The sequence below is a fragment of the Gavia stellata genome, chromosome 6 (assembly GCF_030936135.1).
Source record: "Gavia stellata isolate bGavSte3 chromosome 6, bGavSte3.hap2, whole genome shotgun sequence".
NCBI classification, from domain to species: Eukaryota; Metazoa; Chordata; class Aves; order Gaviiformes; family Gaviidae; genus Gavia; species Gavia stellata.
In genome coordinates, this window is record NC_082599.1 from 1,492,812 (window position 1) to 1,510,189 (window position 17,378).

Below are 17,378 nucleotides of genomic sequence, written 5' to 3' on the forward strand. Positions count from 1 at the left end.
GATAAATACTCAGATTTGTGGGGGGTGTTTGAGCCTTTAGAGACGGCTAGAGTGTGCAGCTGCTCACGGTTTCACTCCCATCAAGGTCTTCCTCGAGCAGATCACCTCTTTAAGAGAAGGGCTTGGTGGCTGCAGGCTGCCTTCTCCAGAATCAGGCCCCTGTCCCCACACAGCGTAGTTGGCCAACCTGGCCTCTTGATCTTCAGCTGACAGCTTTTTTCGATGCAATATAGGATGACGTTCCAGTAACTCGCCACTCAACGCTTCAGGCATTTCCTGGGGTTTCGTTAGGTCTTCGGAAACTCCTCGCCCATCTGCTGCTTCTGTAGGATTATATTCCTTATATTATATTCCTTATATTATATTCCCTGTATTATGTTCCTTATATTATATTCGAGAGCAAGAGGGTTGGGAGCCTTTAAGTTATTTTTACACTTTAATAAGCGTAAAAGCAGCATTTGCTGAGGATCCAGCAAAGGAATCGAAGGTGCTACTGTGCTTCTGGCATGGTGTGGGCTTGGTGGAAAAGGTCCTGGAGGGTCTTCTGCCCTTCTCTTAATCAAGTATCTGCCCAGTTTTAATTATTGGAAGTAGTCTTTAAGCAAATTTACGTTTTACGATGCATCATATAGCTAAAAAGTTAATTTATCCATTGAATTTGATAATGAGTAATGATTTAGAAGAGGCTAATAAAAATAATGGGTGTTACGCATACTGCAGTGCCATGCGCAGATGGAGGAGACCGCAGCAAGCTTTGAGTCCGTGAACCTTTGCTTGTACCGTTCAGTGACTGTAGCTACAAACATTAGCATTTATAAAATGTATCTAGAGATTTACATAAGACTTAAGATAAATCTTACCTTAATCTCTGAATTTTTCAGAAGAATCAGATACTCTTGAACATTTGCAGAATTTGAGCATAATCATTTGTGCCATAAATCTTAGTGGGAGAAGAGGTGAGACTTTACTGTACAAACAACTAAAATACGTTTCTATAGAGAAGTTAGGCTGTGTTTCTTTTTTCCCCCTCCCCTCTTTACCAAGTGGATCTGATCATTTACTAGATTTTAATTTGCAAACTCTTAAAATTTGTGTGGGCCTCATGATTTTCTTTATTGAAGTGACACTGTCATGTTGAATTTATGGTTAAATTGAAACAAAGTCCTTTTCCATCCATTGCTAATAACTGGGATTGTTTAAACTGAACGCTAAGTCAAGTCTTAGTCCTGCACTGCTTTGGAGATAGACTTGCTTTGGACTACCCAGATCCAGTCTTGTGTTTGCAACCAGACGTTGTCGCTTCCAGGATCACGTGCTGCAGTATTTAAGCTTGAAACAGCACAGAAAAAATGTTTAAAAACGCTAATGAAAAGTGTGAGGTTTCATAAAATGGGTGACTTCTCCAAAACATTGGTTTAAGACCAAATTTCATCTGACAGTGTCATCTTAACAGCAAGGCTGGTGTTTTCTTTTGAGCTTGGAGGAGCTCAGCCTTGGGTATCTAGAGACCTTTCCTGAAGCCTGTGGTCAGGCTTTGGAGTCACAACCCGTCACTGTTGCTATTTAAGATGTGGATTCACATCTTATCTGTGTTATAGTGTACTTATTAATTAACCTCGTGTCGTTGCGAGGATGCTGATAGCCTGATGCAGCGCGTGTGCCTGGTCGTAGTGATGGGGTTGTATCTCACAAGCCCTAGCTTTGTAGTAATCCCAGCAAATCCAACCCAAAAAAGCAGAATCGTGCCATGGGTCTGTGAAAACTCATTTTTCTTCTGTAAAGCATTCGTGGGGAAACTGTGACCTGGGGATGGATTCTGTCCTGGACTTTATCATGGCACTAAGAGTTAACTGCTTCTGTCCGACTCTCACCTGTTAAGATGCCACCGTAGCCCAGCCCAGAGGTGGCCGATGTCTGAAAGAAAGGACAAAGCTGGCAGGGCAATGCTTTAGATGGAAGGGGGTTGGATAGTCACCTTGGAAAACCCGATCACCCCAGTGGCAAGAGAGCCAGGTGCCTTTTCCAGCACTTCAAGCTTTTTAAAAGCTGGTTTTGTTTTGAGTGGTGGAACATCTGCAATAACTGGCATTGGATGGGGGGGGCGGGAGGGTCTGAAACCTCGTAACTTAAGCTATGTCCTCTCCAGTCTTGCTGATGACCCCCTTGTAATTTCAACCATTTCCATCTAGCTTCTCAGGGCAGCAAGGAGCTGACCATGTGTCTCCTTTTCTCAACTCCATTTTCAACTCCGTCCTGAAGAAGGGAGAGGACATAGCGTGCATACGGTGAAGAAACGGGAAGATGGTTGGGAAGCTGGATGATGCATGAGCAATATAATAGGTGAAAAGAGGACAGAGGTGGTTAACTCATTGATGCCGACGTTATTTTGGTGCGTCCATTGCCGGCAATGGACGTCGCTCCGGGAAAATCCCAACTCCTGGCATGAGAGGATTAAGTGAGCTATCTTTTTCTATACCTCTATACACAGGACTTGTAAGTCCTCGGCTTACAGGGCTCGTACACTCCGACTCCTTAACCCACGAGGAGTGTTGGCCACTGCTACATACCCATTGCAACACACACTCACACTCCCCAGCGGGGTAAGTTTTCAGCCTGGGCTTGTGCACGCCGTTCCTGCTCTCCGAGGAAGCGGTGCATGTCTTCTCCCATGCTGAAAACTCACTCTGAGTGGCAAAGGCTGGTCGGTGGACACCCAGCAGGGTGCAGGTGGTGGTTCAGCATGGTTCTTCCAGGCGTATTAGTCCGCTCCAGCTGGAGGATTGCGCTCAGGTAAGGCTCCGTGGACTGATCCATACAGCCAAACCCGTGATGGAGGCGACATGCGGTGTGATGGCCAACAGACCCGGTGCTCTACCTCTTGGCGTCTCAGAAACAAGTGGTAGGGTCAGCACCACCAGGCATGGCAAGCTTTTCTCAACGTCCTTTAGATGGCTTAGGTTTCCGTAGCTAAGGCTGAGGGGCAGGAGAGCACATTTGGGTTCAAGCGTAGCGTGTGCTTTAATAGTGTTGGTGTTTCAGGGTGGTCTGGCCATTGGGGTTTCCTCTGTTTACCCCAAAGCAGGGCCTTGAGGTCCTGCAGCTCCACTACCCAAGCTCTGGGCTTCTTGTGATGACCTGTTAGATGTCTAAAATCTGTCCCATAGCGAACCTGCGTGCTCTGCCAAGTGACTAATGACGTGTGAACACAACCAGCACGGTAGAACGTGCTGCAGAACGTCCCACCATGCTACCGTGGTTTGGGTGCCGCTCTGCTGCAGGTGGGACCGAGCTTTTGGCACCTTCCTCCACCCCTGGGCGGGCAGATGATGCCCTCACCTTCTGGGGAGGGGACAGGTAGGAATTGTGGCTGTGAGGATCTTGCCCTTATGAGTTGGAGAAGATCTTTTTTTTTTTAAGAAAAAACTTTTGAAAGAGCCAAGTGTCTTGGGTTTAAAAGGTTTTGGTTGGACACTTCTGGTCTCACAAGTATTTAGCAGTGACTTGGAGTTCAAGGCTCAGGTGTTACCCCAACTTTGGCCAAGGTCGACTTTCTCTTTTGCAATGGAAACACTCATTTCCTGAGCTTAATTATCAGCCTGAACAGGGATAGCAGAGCCAGTAACCCAGGCAAACCGAGCTTTTGTCTTCCCCTGAGATAGTCTTTCCAAGTCACGTCTGATACATCTTGGTAGGACAGCCCTGTGAAGCTGCTCTTGCCTGTCCTGTTCTCAGACAAGCTGTCCTGGAGTGACTGACTCTCACTCCGGCACGCACATCGCATGCTTTAATTAGGAGGCTTGTAATTTGTTATAACTTAGAGCAAGAAATAGTTTGCGAAAACAATAGGCACTGGTGAGTGGCCGGGCTGTTGTTTGTGGTGGGTTTTTTTGGCCTTCAAACAGGGATGTTGTGGCATTAGTCCTTTCTCTTGCTTTCCTCCATCCCTTGGCATCGTGCTGGAGCTTCGTGCCCATGCAGAGGGAATGGGGAGCTGCAGAGGGAAGAGAGGAAAGGAGCATCATAGGAGGGGAGGAGAGCAAGGAAGAGGAGATCCAGCTGTGGCTGGTGGAGCATTGGGTATCCAGCCTGGTAGGGGATGGATTCGGTTGCATGGTGTTTCTTCAGCAAATCAACGACGTAAGTTCAGAGTACTCCAGACCAGAGTTAGGTGAGGCCACACAGTTTGCAGGTCATCTTGGCTTTGAGCGCCTAAGCCCTGCCAAACACCGTGAGCTCCAGAGGGCTGCAGGTGGCTTTCCAGCTCTACGTCCAGACATGGGATTCATCCCCTCAGCCCCAGGAGAAACGTGCCAGGTCCCCGGTTGGGTGACAGAGGTTTTGAAGCGCGGGTGCGCAGCTGGGTTGGCACAGGTCGGCGTAGAAGAGCAGTCACCCATTTGCCAGCTGTGCTTGCATTGGCATGAACACAAGACAAGCCTCTACCCGGTTGTTTCCCTACAACCATCATCGGTATCCATTGGTCTTCTCCAGTTCAGTCCCACTAAATCAGAAATAACTGGCAGCTGAGCGACAGATTTCTGGAGAGGGTTTCGTTAGGCACGATCTTCGTTTCCTACCGCTGCATCCTTTGAGTCTTGAGACCATTCTGCATCTCTCTTGCCTCTCCTAAGCCAAGGATGGTTTGTGTCTGCAGCTGGACAGCCTAAATCCTGGGTTTTTTTTCTTTTCTTTTGTTTGTAACAGACTTGTATCACTTTTCTTTCTGCATTTAATTTTCTATGCAACTCATTAAAACTGTTCTGGAAGGTAGAGAGCCATTTGGACTCTGTTAGCGGCGGTTGCATTGATTTAGCAGTTATGCATACTCAAAGCCAGCAGCTTCCGTTTCCAAAAATAAAATAGGCTTTTCTTCGGAGTTCCCCCTGGCTTATGTCTGGTTTGACCACCATCTGGTTTTCATGGAGCAATTTTGACATATTCCTCTGTTTGTTGCTGGTTCAAAGACTCGGCTGCCTCCTTCTTCACCAGACCGATGCTGGCAGCTCTGCAGCCCCTTGGGTAAATCCATAGCTGTGCTCCAGCAAGACATAGATTGCTCCCCGGTTCATAATTATCTTGTATTTTGAGCCTCCTGGATCTTCGTTAGGGCAGTCCAATTTGATGGGACAGATCCTGCCATGGTTCAGCCCTTTTCCCCCTCCGGTGCCTCCTGTCTCTGTGGTCACAGCCATGTCTTTCAGAGGAAGATGCTTTCTCCTACCTAGGGAGGGCACATGCTTTCTTGCCCCTTGCATGTTCAACCATCTTTGGCCTCGAAGCTTAGACTCAGTTATCTCTGTTGAGTTGAAATTGCCGTATTTCTTAGCTTCAGCAGCTGCGCTTTCAATGTCATGGTGAACCTAAAGCAGCGTACGGCAGGAGTGGGCAGTGCCGTGTTTGCCAAGTCCACTTACTCGACGTGGCCCCTGTCCTCCTTCGATTCCCGTTGACTCTTTTTTCCAGTCGTTTCCCGTTGCATGTCCTGCTATTTAATGGGACAAATCTTCTTAGGAGCTGGGGAGGCTGGTCTAGCTTAGCTCTTCCCTCCACTTGCCTGCTGCGTTGTCCTTTAGCTGTCCTGGCTGGTTCATCCATCATCTCATGGCTTGGTGGCTCCTCATCACACCTTCTCTCCTGCTGATGGGGACACCGCTCGGGCCAGACATCGGGTGATTTTTTTCAACGTGCTGCTCTGCGGTGTGTCTGAGAATGAACGTTTTTGGGGGGTGATGTGGGAGAGAGAAAATAAATAGACAAAACCTGTTGCTGGTGGGTGCTTTTGGGTCTGCAGAAGCTGCCCTCGTGGTCCACTCCTTCCCGCACAAGGCAGTGAGAGGCAAAATCATCCCTGCTGCTGGACGGCAAGTAAATAGCATTATATAGGCTTTATTATCCCAGCTGGCTCCTTCTGCATCCCTCCCCACCCCAAACAATGAGCTGCTGCCTTGTGTCTTTGCATTTGGGTAAAAACACACTAGATTTGGGGTCTTTTGATCCTCAGCAAATGTGTAAATAAAGAAGAAAAATTAAAAATGGGCATATTTACAGACTCTTAATGGCTGTGATCACGGCATATGTATTTGTAGACACTTCAAACTGCAAGTGTTTGCTGTGTTGTTCAGGCTCCACGGAAAAGCAAAATAAGTGTTTAAAAAAATACAAATCTTAGTCAAAATCACTTCTTCTTTTTTTTTAACCTTCAGCAGCACTTTTGAAGTGGTTTTGTCTTGTGAACAGACTACAACAGGGTTTCTTATACTTTCATTTATTTCACCAAAGGAAAATATATTTTCTTAGCCCATGGGGCACAGGGTTTTTTTTTCCTAACACAATAAAAGTGGGATTCTCAAACCTGGGCTCCCTCGTTAAATCCAGTGCTGGAGGTGGACACATTGCTAATGAGTGATGCAATCTGGTGCAACCGGGCAGCCCAACGGAGATGGTAGTCAATTAATTTCCAACCAGCTTTAAACAATCAAGCGGGATTTTATTTCGAAAATGAACATTATATAAGGTTGAGAGTCAAGTCAAGCTAAAGCTTCGTATTTCTGAGCGTGGGGAAGCTTTAAATACCCAACTAGAAGCAGCTTTTACTCCCCCAGTCAGTTTTATGCCTCTTTTTCTCCCCTCTGCCTCATCCATGACCTAAATTAAAGGATATTTTAGTGCTCCAGGGAAGGTCCCTGGTGTTTTCGCCCCGAGGCATCAAGGTATGATTGGTGCATTTGGCATCATGTCAGGTATGAAGAATTAACGCCGTTCAGAGGCTCTGATGGTTGTGGAGTGGGGACTTGGGGAGGTGGCTTCACCGAGGTTTTGGCTTTGCTCTGTCTCCTGTCATAGGAAGGCACAAATCCTGCCCTGGGAAGGCTGGGATCTTGGCACACTCCACCAGAACAGCTTCTTTGTATAGCGCTGAGTATATCTTTGAATTAATCAGGTTTTTTTGGGATGCAGCTGCAGCCTCCATTAGGGATGCCCCGGATTTTCTCTCTCTGATTTTTCATAGTTGGTTTCTTTGGTCTTATTTCCTTTTGCCTGACCATACTGGTTGCATTCAGCCAGAAAATAGCTGGTTCATCACATTCTGCTTCAAATAATGGTGTGTTCTTGTGAACTACTGTATTACTTCAGGAAGGGAACAGAGCAAGGGCTTGCTACAAACTGGAATTAAGAGAAAACGAGCTTTTTTTCCCAAGCTACCAGAATTTGGATGGTTGTTAGTACTCTAAAATGCCTCTATTACGTGCTGTAGGATCATTAGCATCACTAATATGATAAAGTTTCATTTACACTTTGAGCGTCAGAATATTTCAATGACAAGTACAATCGAAAACACGGTGGCACTAATAAAACTTGTTTCGTAATCTGTAGTGTTGCTTAACATGACATTGAAATAATCGTTGCTGCGTGATGCAGTGGTGTTTAACAAGGGTGCTGTGCTAAGCTGTGGCAGTCCCAGTCTCGGCATTTGCAAGACCAGCACCCTAGGGAAGTTTTAATCTTCATTCCCAAGTCCTGTCCCATTTTGTTAAGTTAATGGGATGGTATTGATGATTTATTCCTGCTCACGTGGGTTTTGGGGTCTAGCAACACATAGCGTGCCATCCATATATATATGAGAAATGGTTTCTGGCTCAAATAACTTGAAGCTGCCAAGAATTACCTATCGCCTTAGCAAAATGCATTAGCAAAACGCACTCTTTTGCGCTTCCTTTCTTTGAGGCTCCTCTTCTCCCCTTTCTCCCTGCGGTGCCGTCTCTGCCTGGAGTTGCAAACAAGGCACGGAGCAAGTGGCCTAACCCCAGGGCTGCCGGTGGGTCAGAAAAGCCGTAAATAAGTAAAAGTGCTATAACACCTCTGGTAATTTCCCATTGCAAAGCAGCACCTTTACTTCAGCAATCTCTGACATTGCTGTGGCTGCAATCCCCCTAGTATCCTAATATCCAGGGCTAAGGTCCTGGTTTCTCTCAGGAGGCCAGTGCATGTGACCGAGTCGGTGGCGTTTGGGGACCGAACCAGCGTGGGCAGAAATCTTGGTGGACAGCGGTGCGGGCAAAGGGCTGTGTGGGTGCAGCTGAGAGGTCCTTACTGCAAATAATAACGCTGGCAAGTAAACACGGGGTGGGGTTTACTGCAATGCACTTAAAGATCAGACAGGGTAGTTAAAGGAGGTGATCAGAGGATGCCCTGAAGACCCTTGCAAGGCGAACAAAACCTAGTTAAAAAAGCAGCTGCATAACATAAGCCCCGCAGGTCAGCAGAAAACTGCTCCGGTTTGCTCTGCCGGCAGGCTTGGAGCTAAGCTGGGTGCTGCTCCAGCTTCTGAACCATGACCTGCCTTGAAATACGGACAGAAGAAACGTGGGTTGGTCTGAAATACGTGACTTAGTACCAGGAGTTGTGCTAGCATTCAGGTATTAGAAGGTCAGAATTGCTACAAGCGATGAGCAACAGCCTGAGTGTGTTTAACGGGGAATTCCCTTGGTGCTGCAAGTGGGATGGGGCATGAAGGGCACCGAAATCAGGCAGGAGCTCGGTGGCGCAGCAAGGGCAGGGCTTGGGGGTCTTGGAGATGCAGAGGTGCGTTGGCTGTGCATCATAACCTGCTTTGCTTCGAGCCCTCGGTGCCCACCTGGTGTTAAGAGCATGCAGGTGGTGGCTGTGGTCTCAACAGGTCCTTCTCCCTGCCCTGGTCCCCGTGGATCTGCTGCCCCATGGTCAGGGGGGGTTCTCCAGGTTGGCATGCCTTGGGTTGAGCTGGATGGGCATGGGCAGCACGCCTGGGCTCCAGAAGGAAAGGGTTTGGGAAAGGGGAGCACTAGCAATGGTTCTGCATCCCACCTCTCTGCTCTGGACTCTCCTGGTCTGGTTTTCCTGCTCCTGCCTTTTTTGATCCCTAGCAAACGTGTAAATAAATAAGAACAATCAGAAAAGGGCATGTTTACAGACTCCTAGTGCCTCTCAGCGCTGGAAGAGGTCACAGCACACATGGTAGCATATTAGCAGATGCTTCAAACTGCATGTGTTTCCTGCGTTGTGTTCAGGCTCCACGGAAGAGCGAAAATATTTTTTGAAAAACTAAAATCTTGGCCAAAATCCCCTTTTTTTAACGTTCGGCAGCACTTTTGAAGTGCTTGCATCTTGTGAACAGACCACAACAGGATTTCTTATACTTTCATTTATTTCACCAAAGGAAAATATATTTTCTTAGCCTGAAACACGGGGCTAAGAATATATTTTTCTTTTATATGTAATATATGTATTTCTTAGCTGAAACATGGATATAAAAAGCTGCTGGGCACAGCAGGGGCTGCTTAATGCATGGGAAAAGTGAGTTTCTTTGGTAGTTGCAGGTTATCTGGGACATGATGCTTCTTCCAAGGGCTGTCCCCGTGTCTGGTGCTCAGCCGGCTGATACGGTTTGATATAAAAATGAATCATAGAATCATGGAATGGTTTGGGTTGGAAGGGACCTTTCAAGGTCATCTAGTCCAGTCCCCCTGCAGTGAGCAGGGACATCTTCAACTAGATCAGGTTGCTCAGAGCCCCGTTCAACCTGAGCTTGAATGTTTCCAGGGATGGGGCATCTACCACCTCTCTGGGCAACCTGGGCCAGTGTTTCACCACCCTCAGCATAAAGAACTTCTTCCTTATGTCCAGTCTAAATTTCTTTTAGTTTAAAACCATCCCCCCTTGTCCTATCGCTACACACCCTACTAAGTCTGTCCCCATCTTTCTTATAAGCCCCCTTTAAGTATTGAAAGGCCGCAATAAGGTCTCTCTGGAGCCTTCTCCAGGCTGAACAACCCCAACTCTCTCAGCCTGTCCTCACAGGAGAGGTGCTCCAGCCCTCTGATCTTTTTTGTGGCCTCCTCTGGACCGGCTCCAACAGGTCCATGTCTTTCCTGTGCTGAGGACCCCAGAGCTGGATAAGAAGCGGGGTGCGGAGTTGGCTGCCGTAGGAGAAGGGGTGGTGGGTGTTGGTTGTTGATCTCACCAGCCTTCAGTAGGTGCTTGGTCGAAGGGATTTACTCAGACTTGGGAGATGGCCTCCTGCTCATTTCCCTTGCGGTGCTCCGACATCAAGCATCGGATCAGGGGAACATCATGGGATAGGTGGTGGACCCCGTCCCTGATGGGACTGGTGGGTGCTGGGAGAAGCCATGGGATGGTCCGTAGGAGCCCATGAGATGGGTGAGCAGATGATGGCCACCAGCGCGCTCTCTGTTCCTCCAACGTGGTGAAACTGCAGCTGTCATAGAATCATAGAATATCTCAAGTTGGAAGGGACCCATAAGGATCATCAAGTCCAACTCCCTGCTCCTCGCAGGACTACCTAAAACTGCCTTGAAGAGCAGGACGGGTACAACGGGAGGTCTTCAGGCGCTGGTGGCAGACAGGCACGTCACCGCGGTGTCGTTAGAGGACAGGTCAGATGCCCGTGTTCAGCTCTGTTTGCCAGGGCAGAGATTGGTGGCCTTAGACACCCCGACAAATCAAGACTCAGCTGGGATCTATGCTGGCTGTGGTCACTGTGGGAACACCAGGGCTGACAAAATAAGAGGTAGAAAAGCGCAATTTTGCATCTGGAGGGTAGTTTGTTTAATTGCAAAAATAATTTTTTTCGCTATTCCAGCAGAGCTGCACATTCAGGTGCTCATAGCACGTGGGTGGGACGGCCACCTTGGATCCTGCAGCGCTGCCTGTCGCACGTGGCCCAAAAAACCACCTAAACTCATCAAACATGAAATGCTCATCAGAGGCAATATATAGAAAGCACCACAATAATTTGCCTACAGCCAGAACTTTGCTTCAAGAGACACCTTTTTTTTTTGGTTTGTTTTAAAATTATGATTGAATTGGTAAATTATTAGCGCCCTGTTATGATTCTTGCAGCCCCGTAGATATCGGGGTTGTTCTTGTGAGTAGCTGAAACTCTGACCCTGCTTGCGGCTTGCTTTGCAGGAGGTGTACCGGATCCCGAAGAAGAGTCAAGCAGAAAAGGAGAACAGTGGTATGTACTCACGTTTTTCCCACATGTCGCTCCGTTCCTGTGAAATTTTCCTGGTCTGGTATGTCAGGAGATGTTCTGCCTTCATAGCTCAGCGTTCCTACTCCTTGAAAACACCTCTTGTAAATAGGATAATCTAAGCAGTGGGCGATGGGAAATGTAGTCCTGAGGCCGATACGGGGCAACATGTGACTTGTTTGAATGAAGATTCTGTTGACTAACAGAAGCTACTGAAACTGCGGGAGGGGAGAGCTGAATTATATAATACTCTGAATTATAAAAATTCTCTCCCTTTGACCCGTTTTCCCCAATAGCTGACCGTGGGAGAGAGACAGCCGGCCTCAGGGATCAGACTCCTACTCCGAAGAACCCCATCCTGAGCAGAGAGCGGGATCCCGAGAGGCAGAGCCAAAGTAAAGAGAAGAAGAGACGGAGAGACTCGTTGTCCCCTCCATCCTCGGCGTACGAGCGAGGAACAAAGAGGCCGGAGGACAGGCAAGTTGTCTGGCAGCAGTGGTGGCAGGGTTGAGGATCTGACCGCTGGGCTGGGAGCGTCGGATCTGCGGTAGTCCTGGGTGAAAACTCTGGGAAAAATGGTCCTGGTGGTCTTTGAAGACACCTAGGGATGGGGAAGGAAATTTTCTTCTGGAGGAATCCCATGTGAATGGTGAGATGCATTCCCTGACCGGAGTTGGGTGGCTCCTTGGCATTAGGTGGCCTCTCCTACACCTTCATCTTGAGATAACCTACACCTTCATCTTCAGGCACGTTTTGGGAATTAGATGGGTGACGAGGGAAGCTCTATCCAGCTCTTGCTCAGAAATTAAGGATGTAGCCCTCCTAATGCAAAGAGGTCTTCTGAGTCCTTCAAAACCTGTTCCCTTCTTCTACTCCGCCTCTCCCCAGTGCACTTGGCGATTATTCTAAACTTAAACTTAGAGCAAGCCCGTGCCTGTACAAGAGCTAGCAGTACCCGAGCCAAACAGGACTTCTAACACAAAACATCTTCCTTGACCAAGTGAATATCCCCCAAAAGCGTTGAGCGCAAGGAAAGCGGTCCAGGTAGGTATGACCCCACCGAGCTGGTGCCGTGTCTCCTGCCTTCCCCTGGGAAGAGCGGCATCACGCTGTCGTGGCTGAGAGGGCGTCTCTTAAGTTTTAAAGACCTTGCGGTGATTTTACTTTGTGTTTCTTTTTTTGTGGGCGCTCCGTTGCCCGATGGATTCCCACCTCCCCTGAGTACATTTTGCAAGTGATGGATACAAGGGAGTGTGGAGACTTCAAATTTACTTACATTTTATAAAAAAAAGGATTTTTAAACACATGTTGTCTAGGGGAACAAGGCACGAAGTCTATAAGCTCCAGTGAAAGTATAAAATACTTTAAGTTACAGTGCGCACAGAAGCTGAAGATAAAGTAGCAAATAAAAGCACCCAATTTGTGTTGCACTAGCGTGAGTTGTGCCCTTCCACGTGAAAGGCTTCTGCTGACCAGGTCTGGTGGGATGGGTGTTTAGAAGAGTAAAGATAAGGGCTAGATAACTGAAATGTAGATGTCTTCTGTCTTGATGAGTTGGTCAGTTCAAGGAACAAGCAGTAAGAGAAAATATTTTTAATTATTAGCCATTCTCCCAGATTTTAAGTGAGAATCGGATCAGTGCAATGACCCTGGCAGCCACCCAAAGCTGCCTTTTCCTTTTCCTGTAGACTCACACCATCGCTTTTAGAGTGCCTGAGCCTGCGCCGGCTCCCAGGGTCATTCCCAAGCGTCCTGTGAGTGTGCAGCCAGGCGCAGCCAAACTTCCCGGGAACCGGAGGAGCGACAGAGGTGATGGTGGTGGCAGGGCTGGTCCTAGGCAGAGCATGAATCAGCGGCTGCTTGGTACCAGATGCTCGTTTTCCTCCCTCGAAAGTTGCTTCTTAATTAAGAGAAGGAAAATACTACACGTCTTGCATTTCAGGGAGACTTCAGATCTTGTCAAAGGCAGTAAAATTACCAAGTAATTTCCTTTAAAGAAGTCAGTTTTCCATTGTCCCTCTTAAATAGGATCTAAAGCCACTTAGTAATTAGGGAACAATTGGTGGTGAGTCAGCCAGGCAAGGAAACTTCTGTCCTCGTAGTGAGGTCTGCTGGGAAAGTTTAAAACATCTGGATAAAAAAAAAGACGTAAATCTATAATACTGTAATTAGCCGTTTGGAGGATGGCAACATCAGTGAGGTCTGGGGGTGGCAGTGGAGCTGAGTAATGGCGGTGTGTCAAGAGATATGAAAAAGGATGGAATAAATAGCCTATGTTTTGTGCTAGTTTAAATAGAACAAACTCTTTTTTGGGCAAGGAGTCGCCTGCTCTGGCTTTTTCCCCCTGCGGCCGGCATCTTTGTTGGTGAGCGGTGCTTGCCGGGAGAAGGACCGGGGTCCCAGCATCCTTCTCTGGGGATGCTCTCCCCGCTCTGACTGTCCTCCTTCGTATTTTTTTATGAAGGATTTAATGAGACAAAATAATAAAATAGGTGGAGAGAGAAGCAGAGTAAGTACAAGAGCATCGCTGGCTTGCTCTACGCTAAACCCGCGGTTTTCTTCTGCCCGTCCCTTCACGCCGGCTGCCTCTCGTGTAAACTCTGCAGACGGTGCCAGGAAAGACTTTAATTACTGAAATTGAACTCTTCACGTCAATAAGGTTCGCATTAACAGATCCTTGCAGCTACTCTGGGAATGCGAGGAAACATCTTAAGTGTATCTGTTGGTAGCAATGTGCTTTTGATACGTAAATGGAACGCAATGAACATAAAGTGAGTATATAGAGAATATACTGGATACTTTGTAGAATCCATTATATTAGGGCTGTAAAGCATTTTCGCTTGTAATCCCTGTTTTACCACACTCATAACTTCTCAAAATATCCACCTTTGATCTGAAATTTTCCATGGTTGAGGTCTGATCAAAGTCCTTAGGCTTTTTTTTTTTTTTAAACTCGTTGGAAAAATCCCTCCAGCTGCTCTGTGTCTCGGGATGAAAATTCTTATTCCTAAAAAAAGAATTAAAAAAATCCTTCCACGCTTTATTATTTTTTAAGCTGAATCTGTGGTCTAGTAAATAGCATAACTCTAAACAGAAACGTGCTGTTTGAAATTCCCTTGTTCTTCGTCATGTCTGCAAACGCGCCTGTGTCTGCAGCTCCAATGTGTGAGGGGGTGTCCTTAGACAAGAAAGATGGGGTGCTTTCCCCATCGCTGAGCCTCCCTGGTCTTTGGGGCTGAAGATGCTGTGGTGTGAGCTGCGCCTTCTGTTTGGAGAGCCTCTTCCAAAACCCTTCTTCATTGGTCCTGCTTTGGGAAACCATGGCAGAGGGTCTCCAGCACGCGTACCCAGCCTGTTCCCTCTTGGTCCTGGAGATCTTGCCTTACCTCTCTGGGTATCTCGGTGAGGCTTAGCAGGTCCTGCAGACTATTTCTGCTGCACCTTTGCATCTCCATTAGCTCCAGCATTGAACCAAAGTCGGTAAATCCAGTGGGACTTAGCTCATCCTCTGCCCTGGCTCCTTGCTTGTGGACGAGCAGGATCAGTGGGTGTTTCTCCTCTCTGTGAGTTGCCATGGTTGGTCAAGCAGCTGAAAACAAATGAATGTTTTTAGGAATTGATGCTGCTGTTGGGCACTTGGACCCCCCCCAGGTCTGCGTGCCATCGGTGGTGGTCCTTTTGCTGCTGATGCCCTGGACCTGCGGGTTTCTGAGGTCTCACAAAGCCTTTTCTTTCTCTCCCAGGTATGACACACCAGCATCTTCGAAGAAGAAAGTCCGGCTTAAGGATCGCAACAAGCTGTCCACGGAGGAGCGCAGGAAGCTGTTTGAGCAGGAGGTCGCCCAGCGGGAGGCCCAGAAACAGCAACAGCAACTGCAAAACCTGGGGATGACGTCCCCCCTGCCCTACGACTCCATGGGCTACGGCACGCCCCACCACAGCTTCATCGGCTACCCGCCTGGCTACCCCATGCAAGCCTACGTAGACCCCAGCAACCCCAACGCTGGCAAGGTGCTGCTGCCCACGCCCACCATGGATTCGATGTGCTCGCCGGCAGCTTACGAGCACACGCAGACGTTGGTCGGGCACACGGTGGAACCAACCCTAACTACTCCTCAGCCGGTACCAGTAGTCCAACATGTAGCAACGACGATGGAGGTTACAACTCCCCAGTATGTAGCACAAAGCGACACCGTGGTCCATCAAGAACCCAACGTGGCCGTCCTGCCCGTGGCCGCGCCGGGACCGGTGCAGAGCCAGAGCTACGGGGTCTGGGATTCCAGCCAGCAGACTGTAGCTGTACAACAGCAGTACTCGCCAGCCCAGTCCCAACCAGCCATATATTACCAAGGACAGACCTGTCAGACCGTTTACGGTGTGACATCCCCCTACTCGCAGACGACCCCACCGATTGTACAGGTAATTTCAGACACAGCGTGGCATGAAACACCCACAAAACGAAGGGTGCCAGCCTGGTACACGTTATTTACTCATTCTTTGCTAGTGCTCTTAATATTAGAGCATCCTACTTTGCTCTAATATTAAGCTGCAGTAGCGCTTCTCAGATAACTTCTCATCCAAAAGTCTGAGAAAAGCACATGTAGGCAGGGTACTTTCCGTGTACAGATGCCATACATCATAGTCCTTGCAGGAGTTTACAGCTTGCAGAGATTTTTTTTAACCTGTTTATAAAAGTTAGGTTGTTTTTTTGATTGTTGATTCTGGTGAACGGATATTTCTGGGTAAGAGCTTCCGTTGTCACTGACCAAGTAAGCAGTAAAACGTGGAGGTGTGAGTGTGCCTTCTGTTGACTTCTGGAAGCAGGGTCTGGAGCTACCGGCTCTTGTATGACGTAAACCAAACAAAAACCCCAACAGATCAACCTTCTTTATCTGTTTTCTCTGAATTACGCGTCCCTTTCCATCAGGCTCAGCCTGGAGCTTCGAATGACCATGCTGAAGCGCTGCCTCCTTCTACTATGTCTTCCTTAACAAGGGTATTGGCGTTCAGCGTCTTGCCGATGCCTAGTTCTTCCTAAAAGCAAGAGGCAGGCAATTGTACGACTGCTGGGATAGCAAATAGGCCAATCGTATATGAAAAGCATTTGCTTAAACCCTGCCTCAAGTCACTGGTTATTGCTCTTTGGTTTGGATATTAATCTTCTGCTAGTCGTCGAGGACTATTATCTTCTTCTTGCCTCCGCTATTTGATTCCCAGTAAGGGAAGCTGTCCTGTGTCCTTCAGTAAAGGTTTTTTTTGGTAAAGCAAGCTGACTTGTGATTCCCCGTGCTCTGTTTCAGAGTTACGCCCAGCCAGGTCTCCAGTACATCCAGGGCCAGCAGATTTACACGGCTCATCCGCAGGGAGTCATAGTGCAGCCACCGACAGCAGTAACTACGATCGTTGCAGCCGGGCAGCCTCAGCCCATCCAGCAGGTAAGGCTTGGTGGGTCAGAAGGGATGGGGAGCGTTCGTCTACATCTGCTCTGGGTTTGCGTGATTCCCCATGGCTTCTGGATGCTGTGAAAGCGTCCGTGGTACCAGCTGGAGGAGTTTCCCATGCGGCAGCGGGCTGGCACCCTTCGGGACGCTGCTCTCCAGGCTGGATGTTGGCATCAGACACATTTTTGGGGGTTTTGAGCCCAGATCCTGTTGTGTTCAGGCTTTCTACCAGCACATCCAAGCAGGCTGTGTATGGGTGGGCACGTGGGAGCTCCATGACCTGCTTTCGCTGCTGAAGCCCCTCTGTCAGAAATGGTGGTTTTGGCATCTACCACGGAGGATTTAAGAGCACGGGTGGCAAAGTGGCTGCGTTATAAGCTCAGGGTGTGGATGAGTGGGTGCTTGGGCTATTTGATGAAGAACTAGGGAAAGACATTGTCCTCATCACTACTTGGGCCAACACTAATGTTGTTTTGAAGTTTTACCTTCAACAAAGTCTTTGTCGCGGGGGAAAGAGCTGTCAGGGCTGCTCTGACCACTCTCACGACCACTCACGTCTTTCTCTTCACCCCTTTTGTGCTATTTTCAGCCAGAGCTTGTGGTGACCAATAACCTCCTGGACTTGCCTCCACCATCCCCTCCAAAACCGAAAACGATCGTCCTCCCACCCAACTGGAAAACAGCCCGAGACCCAGAGGGGAAGATCTACTACTACCATGTGGTAACAAGGTGAGCGTGATAACGAGGTGAGCGTGATGGCTGCTTCGGGGCTGCAGTTTGATAGCTCATGCGAAGGAATTGGGTGGAAGAGAAATGGATGTTCAGCCCTCGGTGTCTCGTTAGGCACCCAGGGGGGTGCTGCTCGTTAGCCGGGTGGGTGGGAGGCTGAGATTGCTCAAACCCTT

At 48.3% G+C, this 17,378-nt stretch overlaps 1 protein-coding gene across 1 annotated transcript in view; it reads left to right on the top strand.

The window, feature by feature from the left end:
- Positions 1 to 17,378, top strand: part of SETD2 (SET domain containing 2, histone lysine methyltransferase) — a 52,521-nt gene that overhangs the window by 23,021 nt on the left and 12,122 nt on the right. Inside the window, exons 12-16 of the mRNA XM_059818760.1 lie at positions 10,969 to 11,017; positions 11,329 to 11,509; positions 14,776 to 15,451; positions 16,333 to 16,467; positions 17,063 to 17,202. Of these exons, the coding sequence (XP_059674743.1) occupies positions 10,969 to 11,017; positions 11,329 to 11,509; positions 14,776 to 15,451; positions 16,333 to 16,467; positions 17,063 to 17,202 (1,181 nt within the window). The remainder of the gene's footprint in view (positions 1 to 10,968; positions 11,018 to 11,328; positions 11,510 to 14,775; positions 15,452 to 16,332; positions 16,468 to 17,062; positions 17,203 to 17,378) is intronic.